This window comes from Mesoplodon bidens, assembly GCF_964165515.1.
Source record: "Mesoplodon bidens genome assembly, chromosome: 7".
Lineage (NCBI taxonomy): Eukaryota > Metazoa > Chordata > Mammalia > Artiodactyla > Ziphiidae > Mesoplodon > Mesoplodon bidens.
In genome coordinates, this window is record NC_138164.1 from 15,055,743 (window position 1) to 15,075,823 (window position 20,081).

A 20,081-nucleotide genomic window follows, 5' to 3' on the forward strand; every position below is an offset into this window, starting at 1 on the left:
TTGATTATCTATGAGGGGTGTCTTACTTGCAGACTAACGATAGTAACCATCTCATCCCAAGCAGACAACCCTCCTGCGGCCCCCACGTGACCAGGGGCTGTGTGCTATGCATGATTCAGAAGACAGTTTCTTTGAAAAGCTTCTGGAGTGAATTCCAAAGCCAGAAAAGATTTAGGTTCATTTCCTATTTTAAGTTATCAGCACCACTGCTCTCTTCCATGATGAGAGAAAATTTGAGTGAAGTAAAAATCCTTCCTTCTAGATTCCCCAGAAACCCTTTCTCTTCATCCCGTGGCCAAATGTTACATGTAGCACTGCAGAATGGCAGAGCTGGAAGGGTCTTTAGAGGTTAAGTCCTGCATTTTACAACTCTCTCTCTTCATGTTACAACTAAACTCAACCTCCTCATTTTGTAACTAAAGAAACTGAGAGTTAGCCTGTCTGCCTTCCTGCCTGCTTTCTCATTTGAGAAATATTTGCTACAAGGTCAGCTGGGGTTTCCAGAAATTTCTACCTAGTGGCAGTCTCCCAGCAGAGAGGAGGCCCCACCCCTCAGAAAGGCTCACACGTAAACAGAAACAGGGTTCTCGTGATAGACTACTTTGAAGACAGCCAGGCAAGGCACTGCCCACAGAGAAACCACTTAGTCAAGACTGCTGACACTGTACTGATTTCGACTGAAAATATTTACAATCAAGAGCCACCATTTATTGAGCAGCTACTGTGTTTCAGGCCCTGAGTTGGACACTTTTGGCAGGCTGGTTTTCACCACAACTTGAGAGGTCTCTGGGAGGTCCCCTCTGCAGTTGGGGGGTTTGGGGAGGGACAAAAGGCACAGTCAGCCCAGCTGAGGGTGACCGGGAAGAGAGAGGAGCCTGGTAGATGGGCAGGGAGACACCACGGGGATTTCTTCCCAGGCACTGTCTCTCAAGGTAAGCTGAGTCGCACCCTGTTTGGGTGGGCCCCCGTCCCAAGTTTCAGTTGGCTGGAAGAGGAGGATGCTGTGGGAAGATCTGTTCTCTGGGATGCACTCTGGCTGGGGATCCAGGAGGGGTGACATAAGGATGGACCCAGGGTCAGTAGATCCTGTGTTGGGCTAATGAGAGAGACTGTCTCCAACCCTCTGGGTAGTTGGGTGTTGGTTTTGTTAGTTTCTCTAAATTAAGCATAAATATTTTTATAAGTCTTTGCTACATATGATAGAAAAATAGCAAGTCTCTAGCACTTTCAGATGTTCTGTCCAAGAGGACAAGATTTAGCCTGTAGTTTAATTGCCAAGTAAGTGAAATATATTAACATCTTTTTGTAGCACCTTTCCCATCCTGGGACTGTGACAGAGGTTGCTTATTACCCTCTCAATATCCATTCTCCCATTTTTCTTTACTAAGAGAACCCTGATTTTTTTCTATCAGGTACAGAGGACCAGCTGAAGGACTACATTTCCCAGTTACCCTTTGCAACCAGGGGTAGCCAGCCAGATGTAAGTGGAAATTATTGGGTAAAGTTTCCAGGAAAACTCCTTTAAAGAATAAGCAGAAGTTATTGGGTAAAGTTTCCAGGAAAGCGCCTTCAAAGGGACTGAATGAGCTAGAAGGTGCCCCTAATCTTCCTGCCTGGAGCACAGATACGATGGCTGGAGATCCAGCAGCTATACTGGACTGTAAAGAGACCCTGAGAGTAAAACCCAGCACTAAAGATGGCAGAGAGATGAAAGGAGACCAGGGACCTGGTGACTCTGTGGAGCCATCATGCCAGCCCTGAACTGCCTTTTCCTATAAAAATAAAACTCCAGCATACATACACACAATCCTGTACACGCAGGCCCAGCCCAGGCTTCCATGTCACATTTGTCTAGGGCCTCACAGACAGCTACTCAAAGAGTAGGAACCCACATAGAAACTTCTGGGTCTGAGAGCACCTCACACCATATCACGTAGCCCTTCCCTATCTCACTGGGTTCCAACAGGGCCCTGACTCCCAAGAGAGAGGACAATGTAGTTGTTCTCTGGAGACAAACCACCTGGGTTAATCCAGGCTCTGCTGCTTACGAGCCTCCATACCTGGGACAAGCTACTTAACTTTTCTGTGCCTCAGTTTCTTTGTCTGTATTATAGATGCTACAAAACAGAGTTGATGACGACACCTCATAAGGGCCATTCCGAGGACTGAACAAATTAATAGACATAAAGTATATGGATCAGGGGCTTCCCTGGTGGCACAGTGGTTGAGAGTCTGCCTGCCGATGCAGGGGACGCGGGTTCGTGCCCCGGTCCGGGAGGATCCCGCATGCCGCGGAGCGGCTGGGCCCATGAGCCATGGCCGCTAAGCCTGCGCGTCCAGAGCCTGTGCTCCGCAACGGGAGAGGCCACGACAGTGAGAGGCCCGTGTACCACAGAAAAAAAAAAAAAAAAAAAAGTATATGGATCAGTGTAATCTCTCAAAAAATGTTAGCTACCCTTATTATGATCACGCCTCCCAAGTCCTCCCGAAAAAGAGGAAAGGCACGAGCCCTGGCCAGGGAGCCCACCCCTCCACATGGGCCACTGAGGAGCAGTCCTGGAGGGGCCCCGGGCATCCCCGTGGCTGCCAGGGTGGGAGGAGGGTGTCCCCGCACAGCCGGGGCGGCTGGGCTGGGAGCAGGGCAGGACCTGAGCACCGCCTTCTCTTTCTGCCGGTGAAGCTGCAGGGTCTCCGCCTCCTCCTCCTGCCACAGCTTCTCCTGCAGCCGCTGCATCTTCTCTTGCTTGGACTCCAGGAGCCACCTCTGCCCTTGCTCGAGTTCTTGGGCCACCACCTCCTCCGAGGCCTTCAGTGCAGCCTCTGAGAGCTGCTCTGGGGGAGCCGCAGGCTCTGTAGATTGCCTGCCAAGGGTGGAAGCAGCATTTCACTGGGTTTACTATCCACCCACCTTTCGGCACTAGGATTTATACGGATACAGAACAGCACATACGGAACCCTAACAGAGGGCCCAGGGTCAGGAATCGTAAGTGCAGATCAGGTACCCAAGGGTGGGCAGCAAGGCTACCCTCTCGAAGACACAGGCAGCATTTGTTCTATAGGACAAGCCCCACGGTGGCTGCCAAAGGCCCCCAGAGCCTGGGGATGTGAGGTGGCCCGTAGGAGGCTCTCAGGGCACCTGGTAGGTTGTGGCCTGAGTGAACAGCCAAGCTGTGGCTCAAGGGCTGGCGGCAGCAGAAAGAGAGCGAAGCTCTGTCCCTCGTGGATTCCTCCCCAGAGTGGCTCACGGCCCTGTTTCCGACTCCCTACCAGGGCTCTCCCTGCTACTTGAGGCTCTAGGCCGGCAGTTTGGGAAGTCCCCAGAGGCTGCTCTGTGACTCTCAAACTGAACAGAGGCCAGTGTGTATGAGCCAGCGGGAGAAGCAGCAGCATGTCTCCTCGCTGCTAGAACTCCTAGCCCTGAGACCTAGAATAGTCCATGGAGGCCCAGGAGTGGGAAACCGTCCTCCCCACTCTGCCAAGGGAGCCGGGCAGGAGACCCTTCCCTAAGCCAAAGACAGTAGCAAGAGCACAACCAGAATGCCAGGCTCTATATCTCCCCAATGATGCCACAGCTTCATCTGCTTAGAGTGAAGTCACTGTTTGGAAACGTGTAAAAGAAATTCTAACCTGGATGCCTAAGGCGGGTGGTAAGATAAGGAACACTGGTATCGGTTAAAGAGATGTCTATAATGAAGGCTGTTATGTTGCTTGTATCCTGGTTCTTAAAGGAAATACCCAAAGAGAAACCCCAAGGACGTTTTAAGCAATGAAAGCATAAGTGGGATAAAGTGTTTTGCCTCCCAGAGTGGCTTTCCTAAAGGCCAGGACATGCTGGCATTCCCAGGTCCCTAAATCTTACATCAGAAATTGGTCTGGCTACCCAACCACCACCTTCTCCCGTGGTGCTCCAGCTGTGGCAGGCCTGGCACGGTGGCCCAGTGGACCCCAACAGCATATGGGCGTGGTCCAAATCAAGGACAAGAGGGGCCAGAGTCCAAGAGGGGAGCCAGTCCCCCGTCCACCGCTGGGGATGTAAAACCCCCTCCTCACCCAGCTCCCACAGTGAAGCAGACAGAAGGCAGCAGGCTGGATCAGATTAGAACAGCAGAAGTAAACAAGGGCTCTGGAATTCCATTTCAGCCCCTTGAGGCCAGAGAGAGAAGGAAGACACAAAAGGCTACTGATATCTCTGAAATATCATTAAGGTCTTTCCTAAAATCATGACTCAGACCAGAAACAGTCTTGAGTCCTGCCTTCAGTTCTCTTCTGCTCCCAAGCCCATCTCCCCCCTTCCAGTTCCCAGCTTCCTCTCAGTCCCCTGTCCCAGCCCGACTGATGCAGATGTAAGATGTGGCCGCCACCTCCTCTGAGAATTCCGCCCTCGGAAAGAGCCTCCCCCCGCAGCTCTCAGCCTCATCAACCCTCCAACTCATTTCCAACCTGAGCTGAAAACATCTTTTTTCCCTGAGATGGTACCTTTTAATGTCTCTCTCCCCTGTGGGCTATGTAGCTTTGTGGAGCCCTGGGGACAGATGCTGCGGAGAGATGGGGCATCAGCCGGTGTGCCAGTGTGTGCCCAGGCTGCACGCACCACTGAGCCTGCCTGCACGTCTGGCACGCAGGCAAATGGGGCTGCTTTTCAGTGGGCCTCTTCTCCGTGTCCCTGTTTTAAAGATCGAGTATCCCAAACTCCCAGCTTAGGTCCAAGGTGGTCAAACAGTGAGCCTGAAAGATCTATGAGATAACTGGGCAGTTGAAGACTCCAGAGGAAGAGGCAGGTCCGATTTCTAGGCCACTCCTCAGGTATCAGCATCAGTGAGACCCAGTTTGCAACAGTTAGTGGCCAAGAAGAGGCTCAGTAAGAGCGTCGTCCTTTCAGACTGGCCACCAAGTTACTCCGAGCCATATGAGGGAAAGCAAAGAGGGAAGGCGGGCAGGGAGGGAGGAGAGGGAGGAGGATATGACACCCATGGCCCTGAAATGGCCAGGGTACCACTAAAACTCAGATCACTAGCAGGGACCTTGTCTCCGCTCACTTTCAACCCAATTGTTTTAATTCATTCACCCTCTCTCTATACACACCTCACGAAAGATGCTGGGATGACAAACGGAAGGGTATTCTTGTTTCCCAGACCCAGGCCTCTGGCCATAAAGCACGCACAGCGGTGGCTGCTTGCTAGCCCTGCCTGCACTCCCTGACCTGCCCTTTGCTCTGAACTCCTCCTGATTCATATTGACAATATCTATGCAGGTGACAGACTCTACTAATCATGCTTTTTATCTTCTGTATTTCATGATGTTATGGCATCTGAAAAAGCTGGCTGGTCAAGGAGATGGTGCCCCCTTCCAGATCGGCCAATCCTTACAGACAGCAAAGGGAATAAGTCTTTCACATGCAAACCAACCAATCCCTATACCCCCTACCATCTCCTGATCTATTTCCCATGCCTAGAATCACCCAGGGCCAGGCACCAGGTAACCAGAGACCAGGCCCAGAGCCCTCCAAAATCATTCAAACTTTCCGCCCCTCCACTCGCTCAGGGTACTTACCCCGTCTCGCCCATTGCTTCCCACGAACACCCCAATAAAGGCTCTGGGTCACGCTCTTCCTTCTCGCCTCTTCGGCCTCCTGACCAACTCTGGTCCTTCCCCATGTGGCCCCACCTGGCGTGGCATGCCCTCTTCTCTCTGGAAATATAAGGAATAAATTCTTCTTTCAGTGGCATTGGCCTCTCTGTGTTGTCACTCAGTCACCTCCATAAATTAAAATCCCATGGATACAAATGAGGCACAGACACAGAGCCACTCCCCACGAATCCCAGAAAATCAATCCATTCTTAACGTAGCTGTAAAGATTAATAACAAGGAAGTTATGGAGCCTGAGAAGACTCAGGAAAGGAACAGAAGCCATTTCCTAAGGGCGTTGTGTAAACTGAAACTGTGTGGTCCAGGAGAGAGACCCCCAGCAGGGGCAGCCTCACTGGGATGGGAGGAGAAACACAAAGGAAGGGGACTCATCAGCCCAGGCAACCAGGAAGAGCCTCACTGGCCAGCTTCTCTTCCAGAAGCCCTGGGAAAATGCCCTCTGACCTCTGCCCAGAGGGTTCTGTTTCTGAACCCCAATCACCTCCTGTCGTCATCAAAAGCACCCTGATCTGGCTGCCCACAGCCACCCAGGGGACCTGGGAAGGCTATGTCATTCCTCAAGGGCAGAGCTGTCACTGTGGGATATATCACCACCTGAAACATGGGTACCCCTTCCCTACATCACTCCTGCAGCGCTACAGCGATGACACGAGATCGTGCACCCACGAGCCCCGCCAGCTCTCGGCGACGCTTCCTGTGAGTAATCAGTGCACGAACCTGTCTCTGCTCAACAGTCAGCCCGAATCCTGAAGACGCCTAATCCTTTTGTACCGCTCAGTTCACAGACAGGAAAACCTGTATCACCCTGACACCTGTTTCTCTCCATGCACAGAAAAGGCACGGTGGCTGCAGAGCAAGAGTCAGAAGTCGACGGCTCAGGTGACTAGAGGGCTCAGGTCCTAATTCTGCAACCGACTGGCGACGTGACCTTGGGCAGATCACTTCACCTGCCTGAACCTCAGTTTCCTTATCTCTAAAAGGGGTGAGAAAGGGCAGGAGAACGGAAAGGTTTCTAAGTTTTAGAAGTGCTTGGTGCAACAGCACAGGGGAGCTTTGAACCCAGGCACAAAAGATATATACCGTGTACTGGATAATTCCATTCACATGAAGTTAGAGAACTGGAAAAACGAATCTATGGGACAGAAGCTAGAAGAGCAGTGACCTAGGGCAGGTGGACTGAGAGGAAAGGGGCCTGAGGAAACTTTCAGGAGGGATGGAAATGTCCTGAAGATGATCTGGGTGGTTGTGATACGGTGTATACGTATGTAAACACTCACTGACTTGGACATTTCAGATGTATGTACTTTCATGTATATAAATACCTCAATAATTTTTTCAAAGAAAAACAGTGCTTGGTAGAGGGGAAAACACACTTTACCAGGTTTCTGCTAATGACCCAGGAGATACCCTCCCCCCTCTCCCTCGCTTCCAGCCTTGTACCCCAGGTGCTGACCAGGGGAGCCCCGGGGGCTGCACACAGAACCAAGGGTTCACTCACTCTCCCTCCAATCCACTCCTTCAGCCGGAGCCAGAGCATCCCCTCCCCACCACCCAAGACCAGATGGGCACTGAAGTAATCCACACACAGTGGAGGGCAGAGACAGACATGACAGCTGGCCCTTACACTTCTGCAGAGATGGGCAGGGTGGAGCCGACCGCCACCTTCTCCTCGGGCTCCTCGGCCTCGTCCTGCCCAGGGCCCGGCCCCTCGGCCTGGGAGCACTGCTCCTCGCCCTGCTCGTGGGCGGCAGGTGGGCTTGGGATCTCCTCCCTTGACAGCAACAAGGAAGCAACTGTGTTAAAGCCAGAGGAAGGGGCTTCCCTGGTGGCGCAGTGGTTGAGAGTCCGCCTGCCGATGCAGGGGACACGGGTTCGTGCCCCGGTCCGGGAAGATCCCACATGCCGCGGAGCGGCTGGGCCCGTGAGCCATGGCCGCTGAGCCTGCACGTCCGGAGCCTGTGCTCCGCAACGGGAGAGGCCACAGCAGTGAGAGGCCCGCGTACCGCAAAAAAAAAAAAAAAAAAAAAGCCAGAGGAAGGTGAGAGGCTCCAGGTGTACCCCATTCGGGGTCAAAGGTCTGTGATGGGGACGAAGGCGGCAGCGGCCCCGGCAAGACCTGTGGTTTCCCTATCTCAGGTCTCAGATCCCATTTCCCCTCCCTGCCTCTCCCCGAGCAGTTTACACTGAAGGACCAGAGATTTGCATCCCAGGTGGGATGCAGAATGGTTATGGTGCCCAGGAGGGGCTCTGCACACAGCAGGGGTTCCGTGGATGCTGCCGACTAAACACGGCTGCTACTCAGCCTCCCCCAGTGACTCATTCCAACCAGATGAGCTCTAAGACCAGCGTCTCTCTCTTGCCAGGGGAACAAACTAGCAAGTCTACACGGGCTCTGGAGCAGGCTAGGGAGTGAAGGTCCTCTTAGCTGGCCTCAGGGAAGCCCGGGGCCCTGCACCCAGCAGGGCTCCCCACAGGCTTGCTGAGTGACTAGCAGTGGGATGACTACTGGGAAGGAGGGGGCTGGCAGGTGGGGACCGGGAGAAATGGCCCCCTGGCAGGAACAGCCTAGTCCAGGGTGACGGCAGTCTCTGCCCCGGGGCCTGGCCGGAGGGCAGCTGGGTCACAAGACATACTTCCTAGTTCCAGAGTTTCTAAGCTCCCCTAATCAGACTGTGCACCCCGACTTTAGCTGTAGGCCAAGGACGAGGAAGAGGCACATTTCCTAACTCTCCAGCTCGTGTGAAACACTCAGCAGAAACGTCCGTTGCCGCTGCTTAGGCTGCAACCCCGCCCCCTGCTCTCCCCACCTCTCCAGGCCCGCCACGCCACCCCTGGGAGGCTTCCAGCCCACCCTTACCTCTGCGGGGGACCAGGGGGCGTGGGGCTGCCTGCAGAGCCCTCCCCAGGCCCCTCTGCTCCCTTCTGTTCCAGCTGCTCCTCCAGGGGCTGCGGAGGCCCTTCATCCATGGCCTGGCTGTGAAGGGGACTCTGGAGCCGCTCCCCAGGCAGAAGAGGAGGAGGTAACCTGGGCAGAGCAGCAGAGTCAGGGCCTCCACTCGGACAGCAGCAGGAGAATTGGGGAGTGGAGTACGGGGACCGAGGTCCATGCCTCCTGCGGGCTGGACCTCAGCCAGGGCCCCAGCTCCACGGAGAGCCCACGGAGGCCAAAGCAGCCAGAAAAGCAGGACGAAGGAACTCCCTCTGGAGCTCTCCCTTTGCCTGGACTATACTCAGCCTTCCCAGGTCCCTGGGCTGTATTTGCTTGGCCCAGGAGTGAGAGCTGGGCACACTCACAGGTGTATGCATTCCTGCCATCACTGGGGCCGGGGAGAGTGTGTGTGTGTGTTGGGGGCAGGGGATGGGGGTGGAAGAACTGAGCAGAAAAGAGGGAGAAAAAGAGAAGCCAGACTCAAACGGTCAGACTATAGACAATGCAGGAAGCTGTAGCTTCAAGTAAGAATGCTGATAGCTTTTCAAGGTCCAAAAAGTAGAATGACCACCCCCTTCCCCTTCCAGGGTGGCAGCCCTCTTATCATGGGCTCAGGCCTGAGAAGCTGGAAGCTCCTGTCTCCCAATCTCTCTCTCTCTCTCTCTCATACACACACATACATACACACACACACACACAGCCGCAGCCATTTCTAATGTGGTAAGGCCTGGCTCGGAGCTCAGAGCTGCACTATCAACCCTCTAACATGGTCCCCTGGACCTCGAGCAGGCCATCCAGCTCTGGCCCACGAGCAGGGACACACAAGGCTTCATCCAATCTGATGAAAAGGACAGAGCCCTGTCCCCACAATGGTGCTATGGGCACAAAGTACCCCCATATGCTCCAGCAGTACCTCCCACTCCTGACTTGGTTTGCATACACACACACGCACACGCACACGCACACGCACACACGCAGACTTTGCAAGGCCATCCAGTCAGTTCACCATCTGCCTTCAGGCAGGAGCACACTGAGGTACGTAGACCAAAGCCAGGAATTCTGCCCAGGTCCACGCCATCCCAAAGTCCCTGAGGGTGGTCTCCCACGCACTATACCTCTCCGAGCCTCTGGACTTCTTGCTCTGCAGCTCATCTTGGCTGGACTGGCTGGCATCCTTGTCTTCTCTTCCCAACCTCTGGGCCTGCAGGCAAGTAGCAGTGGAAAGTGTATACTTTGGGGGGTTGGGGGGTCTGCATTGGGTCCTTTAATCCTCCAGCTGACTCTCATGCCACGAGGAAGCACTGAGAGGTGGCTGTGGGTGAGTGAGGACCACTCGGGATGCAGAAGAGCAGGTCACCTACTACACAATGAAGGCCCTGGGGCTTTGGCTAAGCCCCCAGGCTCACAGCTGCTCCCAGGGCCAGCCTTGCTGGCCTGGGGAGGATGAGTCAGACACCAAAGCCACTGCAGGCAGAGGCGGAAGCCAGAGGCTGAAGCAGGACACATAAGAAGAAGAAAATCCTGCCTTCTGCGGTTGGAAACCCTTCACTGCCAGTTGCACAAAGCGGAGCCATCCACGAACACCCCAGATCCACAGAGGCCCCAGACCACCAATGCCAGGGATAATCGGGGATGCTCAAATTAAGTGAGCAGGATTGGGCACAGCAGACAAGTGCATTAAAGAGGAAGGACCCTGGAGAGATGGAGACTTGGTGAAATGACAGAGAGCTGTACTCCAGACGAGAAGGGCACTGTGTGGGCACCTGAAGGGAGGAAGACGGGGCACTCTTTTGCTCCCCCGACACCCAGGTCCCGTCAGTAGACAATGATGCCCCCTTCCTAATCAGGGATTTTACCAGCCAGACAGCACCAAAAAAAAAAAAAAAAAAAGCCAACCCCAAATCTCATTTTAAAGCTTAGGTGTCTAGGCAAATTTAGCAAGCTGGTGAAAAAGGACTATTCTTGATACATTCACATATTTTCTGCAGGGGTGAGGTCACGCAGGTAGAGCAGGGCAGTCAGCCTGGACTCAACCCTTTGTTCTAGCCCCTCCTCCACTACAAAATGGGATAGCAAACCACAGCTCACAGGGCTTCTGGTGAAGATTAAATGGGATCATGTACATAAAGCCCGACTCCGGCCCAAAAGAAGGCATGCCACAAATACGAGCTCTCCCCATACCCCCTCTCCTCTTCCCCAGCCTGAGGAAAAACAAAACACAAAAGAAACCCAGCTTTGCCAGTGCCAGTCCCCATCCTAGGACCTGCACTCCTTCTGTCACACTGACAGGAACCCTGTCTGTTCTGGGACACGAGGGTTAACAGGAGAGGTGGGGCAGGAGACAGCTCACTCCATCTTCCCCAGTAGGGCTCCGGCCGGGCTGGCACACCTCCATGTCCCCAACCCCATGCCTCCAGCCCCCCACACCTCTCCACTGGCAGCCTGAGCCCCGGCAGCTGTGGCCGACTCTGCCATCTGGATGGGTCTGAACTATAAGCCAGCTCCCCCAAATTACATGAAAAATAGCAATGCTGCCTGGGAGTGCCTCCTGGTGCCCGCAGCAGAAGGGCTCCCTGCCAGCGCTGCCACTCCTAATCGCATCAGCCGGGCAGAGCCTGCAGACAATGGCGGGGCGGGCCGCCCCTCTCCCACCCCACCTCCTTCCCTTCCAGAGCTCAACTCACAACTTGTCTTCCCTACAATTCACAACAAGCTCAGCAGACAGCTCCCCCTCTCTCTTTTCAAGGAAAAACAAAAACAAAAACAATCACACAGGCCAATCTATTTCACAAACTAAAATATAAGATGGGTAACAAAGTGCAGTGATTGTAATAAATATCGGGGGACTGAGCCCTGAATCAGAAAGGACAAGCTACAGACAAGGCCTGTCTATTTCCTTCTCATTTCACCTTCCATATTTCTGCTAGAAACTCAACTAGCCCCCAGCTAGAGACTAAGGGACACCTTGGGCAAGTACCCAGACAGAGGTCCTTTGAGCAGAGTTTTTACCTGCTCCCTAGACATTTTTGCCCCAGAAGGGGAGTCAAAGGAACCAGACAAAGAAATCAGGCATATCGGCGCTCTTCAGAAAGGGGAGACACAAGCGCATTCTAAGACTCCGGCCTAAGACTGCTCAAGACACCACTTCCCCAACCTAAACTCAGCTCCGGGGTTTTGTTTTTTGTTTATGGTGCAGTCCTCAGTTTAATAAATCCCAGTAAGTCACAGTGCATTCATAAAGCAGAATGCTATGCAACCAATAAAAGATCTGAAATAGCATAGAAATAAGTTAAGGGTCTATTCTCGAATTTGAAGAGCATATTGCCAAGCAGTTTTTATAGCACAGTTCCAATTTCTGTGGGGAAAAAAAAAGATTAACAAATAGAAAATAAATACATGCTTATATGTGTACAGAAAATTTTCTGCAAAGGCACATGAAAATGTTAATGGAAACGAACAGTCCCGACCTGCAGGAGGGAGTAAGGCTGCAGCAAGTAGAAGACTTTGACCTTCTGTATTATTTGAAATAACTTTATGGTCATTTTTTGTAACCTATTATAAAATTCATCATGGTTGTAATTCATTATAATCATTATCTTGACCGTGGTGGTGATTTGAAAGGTGTATACATATGGTAAAACTTATCACATGGTACCATTTATATGTGTCCAGTTTATTTATGTCAATTAGATCTCAATAAAGATGCATAAAAAATGTTTAAGTGAACAAAAATTAATTTAGCTCAGTTCTAAGCTTCTGCACTGGTCCTGGCCTTGGGAGAGATCCAGAGAATATGGAAAATGGACAAGTGTCCCCTGGAAAGACAAAGGGGACTGTACCTATGGTTCTATCCATCCCACAAAGAGGCAGCTTCTTGTCCCTCCAGCCCTACCTCCCTGCTCAGCCCCTCCATGCCCTGAAGTGAGAGGCGGACACAATCTCGCAAAGGGCTCCACACGGTCAGCCAACCTGAGCACCCAGCTCTGCTCCACACTGGTCATGAGATACAGCTTAGGGCCTCCTCTGCCAGGGCGGCTGCCTCAGAGGGTGCCTCATGAGAACCAAATGCAAGCCAGGCCCTGCTACTGCTTTATACCAAGTGGCATGGCCCAAAAAGAGGCTGCTCGCCTCATGAGGTCTTAGGCAGGACCTAGAACTCTGTCTTTTTTAAAGCCCCCCAAGTCTTCTAAGACTGGCCAGATTCTGGAGACCGAGCAATGGAAATTCACCTCGCCCGGCCAACTCAGTAAGGTGCCTCACAAATCACCTGCTCCAAACCCTTCCTGACAGACACCACCTGGCCTTGTCTGTGCCTTTAAAGGCCTCCAGTGCTGCACACGGTGGGGACCAAGGTCCAGCAGAACCAAGAAGAACAGGTCCCGCACAAGTGCAACCGACCTTGTAACTCTATCCTGTCTCAGGACTCGCTTCACTAAGGGCACCCAGGCCTGATTCACATTTAATACCTTGTTTGTTTCACCCAAACCAAATGCCCGCTCAAACTTGCAAAGACCACATGTCAGAATCTCTCTCCTCTCAACAACCCTACAGAGGAGGCAAAAATGATCTTGGCTTCAAGCTCCTGAAGGACAGGGTCTGTGTCTGAGCTTACATCTGGCAGGGGAGACAAAGAACCATAAAACAAAAGAAGCAGCACTAAGGGAAGCAAAGGAAAGCAAAGGGAAGGAACGATAAATCGTGCCTGGAGGAGATGACGTCAGAGGTGGACATCCAAGACCAAGAGCGAGCTTGCCGGGACAAGGAAAAGCAACCCAGCAGGCTGAGTGGTGAAGGAGGTGGAGGGTGTGGCCCCAGGGGAACGGCGAGTGGTGGGCACAGCCGGGGGGCATGGGCGGTGGGCTGAGGATGAGGCTGCAGAGGTTGGATGGGCCAGGTTGGGTAGTGCCTTGAAACCCGTAAACTACACAGTGCTTTCCACGGGAACAAGCAGTCAGCCCTCAGTTGCTAAGTGACTGGATAAACAGATACATATATGGCGGTGGAGGACACGGAGTGACTTAGTTCACGGCAGCAACAGAGCATGTATGTCGGAAGCCCCATCACAGGCACAGTCAGGGCCTTGGCTTAATGAATTAGAAGGGAGAGAACTCCCAGAAATGCACCCTGGGATGGGCAGGACTCAGCTCCTGATTATCCTCAAAAGTGAGGCTCCAGCCCAGCCCTAGAGAGACTCACCTCCCGGCGGGCTCCATCCAGGACAGAGGACAGCATGTCCACATCCAGCAGGTGCTCCGAGATCCGGCTATGGAAACCAAAGTCCTGGAGATGGAGAGACAGGGAGGTCAGCTCTCCTCTGTCACACTCAGCGCCCACCAGGGATACAGGGCCTCTCCTCCACCCCCACCTCCAAGAAAGACGCCTACTACATGCCAGGCACTGTACCAAGCACTCCGACAGCTACTCATTAATTATTTCACCTTCAAAATTAACACTGCAGGGGCTTCCCTGGTGGCACAGTGGTTGGGAGTCCGCCTGCAGATGCAGGGGACACGGGTTTGTGCCCCAGTCCGGGAAGATCCCACATGCCACGGAGCGGCTGGGCCCGTGAGCCATGGCTGCTGGGCCTGCGCGTCCAGAGCCTGTGCTCCGCAGCGGGAGGGGCCATGGAAGTGAGAGGCCCGTGTACCGCAAAAAAAAAAAAAAAAAAAATTAACACTCCGACTGGATGGAAAGGTATGTGGCAAAGCAAGTACGCTAAACTGTTCACTGGAGACTCTAGGTGGTGAGTGTGAGCTATTCGCTGTAAAAGGCTTTTAATTTTTCAGTATGTTTGAAATTTTTCACAATCAAGTTACAGGGAAAAAAAGTAACCCTATGAGACTGATCCTCTTATTCTTATCTCACGGAGGAAGCAGTTTGAGAGCCCAAGTAATTTATCCAAGGTCACGCATCTGGTAAGCAATAGGGCCGGGGGTCAGAAGTGCCCTGGGCCGACTCCAAAGCCCAAGCTCTTTGTGTGACATGTGCTGCAAAGCATGTCACTTTCCAGCTGTCTCTCCCTCCTGGTGCCCAACCAAGAGGCCAAAGTGCCCAGAAGCCCTGTGGGCAGCTTGGACACCAGGGCCTGCCAGGCTCCACCCAGCTGGTTCCTTCCCCTTCCCATACAGGTGTCCCTCTGGACAATGGGGATGAATTAGCACCACTTCCTCCACCAGCTTCTCTTTGGGACAGGCAGCAAGTGCCCACACATGTGCCAGCTCCCCGCTGCCCTTTGGCTGCCGCAGAGCCACGAGCCTGCCCCCTCCGAGCCCAAGATCGCCACTGGGCTAGGTGACGGACGGTTACTTGACAGCACGCTAACAGGGACAGCTCTGTCATCAGCCCTGATAAACGGAGGGTCGCCCAGCCAAGGTCTGGTCCTGCTGTCTGTGGCTTCCTCCACCCACTCCCATAGAGAAGAAAAATGCCGATGGGCAGCCCGTTTCTCCACACAGTGACTCCTTTAGCAGGGCCAGGGCCCTTGCTTCAGAGAGTTCTGTGACACGGTGATTCTTCATGATGGTTTTTGCCAACAAGGACTTTGCCTCCCGTTCCTAGCTTGTGGGTTTTCTTTGCTGATGACATTTTCCTTTCAGCGTGAGTTCTACTCCACTCAGTGCAGCTGCCATCTGGCTCCTAAGCCCATGGCTCAGTGAGGGGCTTGGGCACACAGCCTCCTAATTCCTCTGCACCCCCTCGTATCATGACTGTTCGTCCCTGACCCTCTCCCACTAATCCCTTCCCTTTGATCTGCCTCCTCCAAACAGATGGAGTGTGGTTTCTGGAAAAAGTGTTCTGCCAAAAAGCACCCCGAACGCCTCCCCATAGATTACAAACCTGGCAAGTGAAGCCAGGCTACAGCAGGCTGGGTGGAAGGACTGGGACAAAGAAACCATGGATGCTGGCATTCCAGGACAAAGTCTTAACTTTGGAAATGATACCACACCACAGCATCCTTCCTGGTCAGAGCCTGAGAGCCTGAGGACTGGTCCTCACCATGGCTCAGTGATTCCATAAACACACACACACGGTCTCTAACCTCCTAGGTTCGTGTAATGCTCCTGCTAGAGCCCAGAGGCAATGACCTCATATGATCTCACAGGCAATTCACACAGCAGTAATAGTAATAACAGCTATGTTTGTTTAATGTTTCTATGCTAATGTTTTATACTCTTTACCCCACTTTCTTCTCACAACAAACCTGTAAAGTAGGTAGTGTTACCCTTTGTACGTAGGGCTGAGAAAATGGAGTTAGACAAGACCCAAGTTTGAGTCCTGACTTCCCCACTTACAAGCTGTGAGATGCTCAGCGAATCACTCAAACACAGGACCTCGCCAACCCACGCTCTTCACCACCACTCTGCTGCCCCCCATCTCAGACTCACCAGGCCAAGAAGGGACTTGGGGTCAGAAGCAGTGGAGTCTGAGGGCTGTAGTTCCTTCGTGTGTTCACTGATCTCTGACTCCTGGGGAGACAGACCCACAGAGAAGTCACCAGAGCAGAGGACAGAGGGTCGTGACCTCTATCCACGGTGCCAATACAGGGCTGAACCCAAACCGAAATCCACCTCTTCTGGAAAACCTGAAAGAGGCCTGTGGACCCTCCCATTCTCTCTGGACACCTGCCCCCGGCCCCCTCAGGCTGGGCAGCCCCACTGAGTATGGGCAACACGCTTTACCCTTGGAAGGAGGGCCATGTGAAACAGAGCGGGAGATGGTTAGAAAGTCGGCAGTGGGGAAGTTGGATGGGATCCTAGGAAAACAGAATGGGAGTATCTCTACCAGGAAGTAGCTAAAAGCTCTTTAAATGAATTCCCTCACCATCCACCTGGAGGAAGGGCGGGACTAAGGGCTGGAAAATAAAGATGCCAAATGCTCTCACAACTGGGTCCTACTTCTATCCATCCGGGTCACTGGCCTGATCTTACCAAGCAAGACTCCCGCGTCTTGGGTTGTTCAAAGGAGCCACAGAGACCAATGAAGAGTCTTCTTGTAACCTAACTGACCAATGCCGGAGCAGGACACTCCCGAACGTCCCCCCACTCCCCTCAACAGGCTCCTCTCTCTGCAGGAACACAGGCTGCAACCATGACTCACCCCAAACTGACGTTGAGAAGTAGGAGGGGGAGGCAGGAACTGGCAAGAGGAAGTAAGTGGGAGACCAGAGGAATAGGAATCCCCCGGGAGGTGCCAACGGAAAAGCAAATTTCTGCTCTGAATTTCTAGCGCCAGCAGCTTTGGAGTTTCATTCAGGATTTTACTGCCTGCTGGGTCTGGGCATATTTGTCACAATTAAGGGTTCTGGCTGATGCTGATGGCCCATTGCTGGGCCTGCAAATGCAGCTCCTGACTCAGTAATAAAGATGAAGGGAGAGGAACGTGCACAGGGCACGAGAGAGTAGCAGAGGGCTGCAGCCAGCAACCGCCCGTGGGACAAAGTGACTTACTTCGCTCGCCTCTGATCTGCTCTCTTTTGGGACGGAAGCCTCCTTCTTTGGCTCCTTTGCTGCCTCTTCCGTCAGGGAACCCTCCTCTCTTGCATCCACCGGGTCCTCTGGTGCCTCTTTTTTATTGGCTTTGGCAGGCTGATCGCCCGCGGGGTCGCCCCCGGGGTCCGCCACACTCCTGGACATCCCGGGATCATTCTTCTCGTTCTTTTCTTTTTCTGGGAGCCGACTTGCCCCTCTTCCCTGTTGCCCTTGGCCATCGGCACTGCTCGGGCTGTTATCTGCACCTTGGCTGAAGAGCTTGCCAGGAGTAGGGGGGCTGGCAGCATCGGAATCCAGAGAAACGTCCTTCTTCTCCTCTGGCCGGCTTGTTCTTGGAGATTCCTAGGGAGCAGAAGACCGTGTCAGAAAGGAAGACGTCAGGAATGAATAAAAGGGTTTAGAGACTTGCTACAAGATGGAGCTGCCATTCCTTGACGTCTACCGCTCTGAAACCAATGGCTATGCCACACCTCAAAAGCATTGAAAAGCACAGATTCCTGGCTCCAGCCCAGCTCCACTGACTCTGAAATTCTATGGTGATCTGAATACACCCAACCTGACCCCTGTCCACTGAGGAGCTTGGAATCCAGTGCACTGCACTATACAACTCTGTCACCACCCATCACATTCTCGAGTAATAAATCTGGCTCATTCCAGCACCATTAGCCAAACCATAACATGGCAGACTCAGAAGTCAATATTTGTTTACAATGATGATGACGGAGAACCGCACGAGAGAAAAGTACCAAAGTCTAGAGTTTTCATTTTTAAAAGGCAGCAGGGAGGAAATATCAGGAGGGTACCCTTCTTGCATAGCAATGAGGGTAGCTCTCTCCCTATAGCCTCCCCCTTAGGGAGGCTGCATAAGCAGCCCTGGAGCCAGGCTCCTCTGTCGGAGGACCATCAAGTGAGTCCTCTAGGCAGCAGGTGCCAGATGGGGTGAGGTGTGTAGAAGACTGATTGGGGGAAATGCCCATGAGGATACGGGAGGTGGGGAGAGGCTTGGGAACACAGGTCTGAGACCTGTGACATGGGAGAGGGAAGGAGGGGGCTTGAGTAGGAGAGCCTCAGGCCACAGCACAGTTCTGACAGGGTCTCAGCCCCATGGACAGTCCCGCAGCCATCGGGCAGAAATGGCCCTGCTCTGGGCGCGTTGCACCCCATCAATTCCATCAACAAGCCCGGCCTTGGCACGAGCCGGGGTGGATCAAAGGTTCAGCAGCTGCAGGCCGTTAATCCCCCAAGGTCCCCTCTGCAGGGTGTCTTGAAAGGAGATGGGAGCAGGGCACCTCTACAGCTGCCCACCCTGCTCCTTGCTCACAAACCCCATGGTAAAGACCAGGAAAAGCCTTTAGAGCTACCACAAGAGAAAAAGGAACTCTTCCCTTGGAAATACAGCCAGCGATCTCTCCTAGGCTCAAGCAGAGAAGCCTTCTTCCCAGAAAACACCTGTCCTAAACTTGGGCTGCCAGCGTGAACAAGTTCTTGGCAGGGATTTTTGAGACTTCCTGAAGCCTGACCCTGGACACTCCAACAAGAAGGGTGATGGTGTTTCCCTGGTGGTGCAGTGGTTGAGAGTCCACCTGCCGATGCAGGGGACGCGGGTTCGTGCCCCGGTCCGGGAGGATCCCACATGCCACGGAGTGGCTGGGCCCGTGAGCCATGGCCACTGAGCCTGTGCGTCCAGAGCCTGTGCTCCGCAACGGGAGAGGCCACGACGGTGAGAGGCCCGCGTACCGCAAAAAAAAAAAAAAAAAAAAAAAAAAAAAGAAGCGTGATGACTAGAGTCCAGAGGGCCAAGGAAAAGCCCCAAACACGCCATTCACCCATTGCTGTCTGCCTGTTAAAGGATCCACGGAACCCAAAGCCATGACCATCCACTGCAGGTCTGGCAGCTGACTGATAAGCCCACCCAAACTTTCCAAGGATGGTTAAGAGAGGCAGGAAAGCAGGGCACTTCAGAGCCTGACTTCGGAGACAGAACACCCAGGTGCAAATCTTGGCTCCGTGCTTACAGGGACCCTAGGCAAACTGTTTAACTTTTCTGGGCCTCAGTTTCTTCCTCTAAAATACAGGGGTATAGTAGGGCCTATCTCATAGGATTGTTGGGAAGATTAAATAAATTAACACTCATTGAATGAGTAAAGAACAGAGAACTGCGCCTGGCATAGCGTAAGCGCTCCATAAACGCTAACTCATGTTTTATGATGAGACACACAAGTTCATTCACCCAGCACCTTCTATGAGCCAAACCCCACCGTGGCGACCTGAATAGGAAGATAGATCCTGCCCTCAAGGAATTCAGCTGAGAATGGAGAAAATTGAAACATCCCAGGTAGCCCCGGCTGTGAGCCTTTACTGCCCAAAGCAAAGGGCACCGGACACGGTGGTGACGCTGTGGTCAGTGCCACGCCTGTCCCAGGGAGAAAAGCAGAGGCTGAACAGAGAAGGGGTGGGCTTCCCTCATGCGCTGGCAGCACAAAGGCAGGGTGCCCTCCAGGGCTGCCCACCCTCCTGACACCCTAACTGTAGTGTGGAGGAAGTCTTCACGGTCACTGGGTGCAGAGGGGCCAAGATGGGCTCCTCCTCTTGGAGAGGCATCTTCAGGGCGAGGCCAGGTCCCCTCACCTCGGTATCCCCACAGCAGCCGGCTCTCAGCAGCGGCCAGCACGCAATGACCGGTCTATGGGGCTCCTGGACGCCAAGAAGGACATGGGAGTGTCTCAGCGGGGAGTGAGGGGGTCTGACTCAGCAAGCACAGCCAAGCCACCCCGGCTGTGCTCATCTCATGATGAAAGAAAGGCAACGGACCTTAGATTAGGGGACAGAGGAGGTGTCGGACCACCAGTTCACATCTCCTCACACAGCCCACAGCCCTCCTCACCCAGCCCAGCCCTGCTTGCTCCTCCGAGGTCATCTCCAGACACACACATCCTGCCTGCGAACAAACATTATGCCATTTCCCTGCTCTGCCATGTGCGTTCTTAATACACAAACAATCTACCCTGACAAGCTCC

At 53.3% G+C, this 20,081-nt stretch overlaps 1 protein-coding gene across 10 annotated transcripts in view; it reads right to left on the bottom strand.

Moving 5' to 3' along the window:
• The window catches only part of CEP164 (centrosomal protein 164), a 72,250-nt gene that overhangs the window by 13,892 nt on the left and 38,277 nt on the right, over positions 1–20,081 (bottom strand). For 9 of the 10 annotated variants that reach the window (XM_081241432.1, XM_081241431.1, XM_081241426.1 and 6 more), the window contains 8 exons: positions 17,023–17,406; positions 15,961–16,041; positions 13,772–13,855; positions 9,691–9,776; positions 8,504–8,671; positions 7,271–7,417; positions 5,551–5,688; positions 2,649–2,861 (listed from right to left, as the gene is read on the bottom strand). In XM_081241432.1, the coding sequence (XP_081097558.1) occupies positions 2,649–2,861; positions 5,551–5,688; positions 7,271–7,417; positions 8,504–8,671; positions 9,691–9,776; positions 13,772–13,855; positions 15,961–16,041; positions 17,023–17,406 (1,301 nt within the window). The remainder of the gene's footprint in view (positions 1–2,648; positions 2,862–5,550; positions 5,689–7,270; positions 7,418–8,503; positions 8,672–9,690; positions 9,777–13,771; positions 13,856–15,960; positions 16,042–17,022; positions 17,407–20,081) is intronic. The other variant, XM_081241429.1, reaches the window with a different exon arrangement.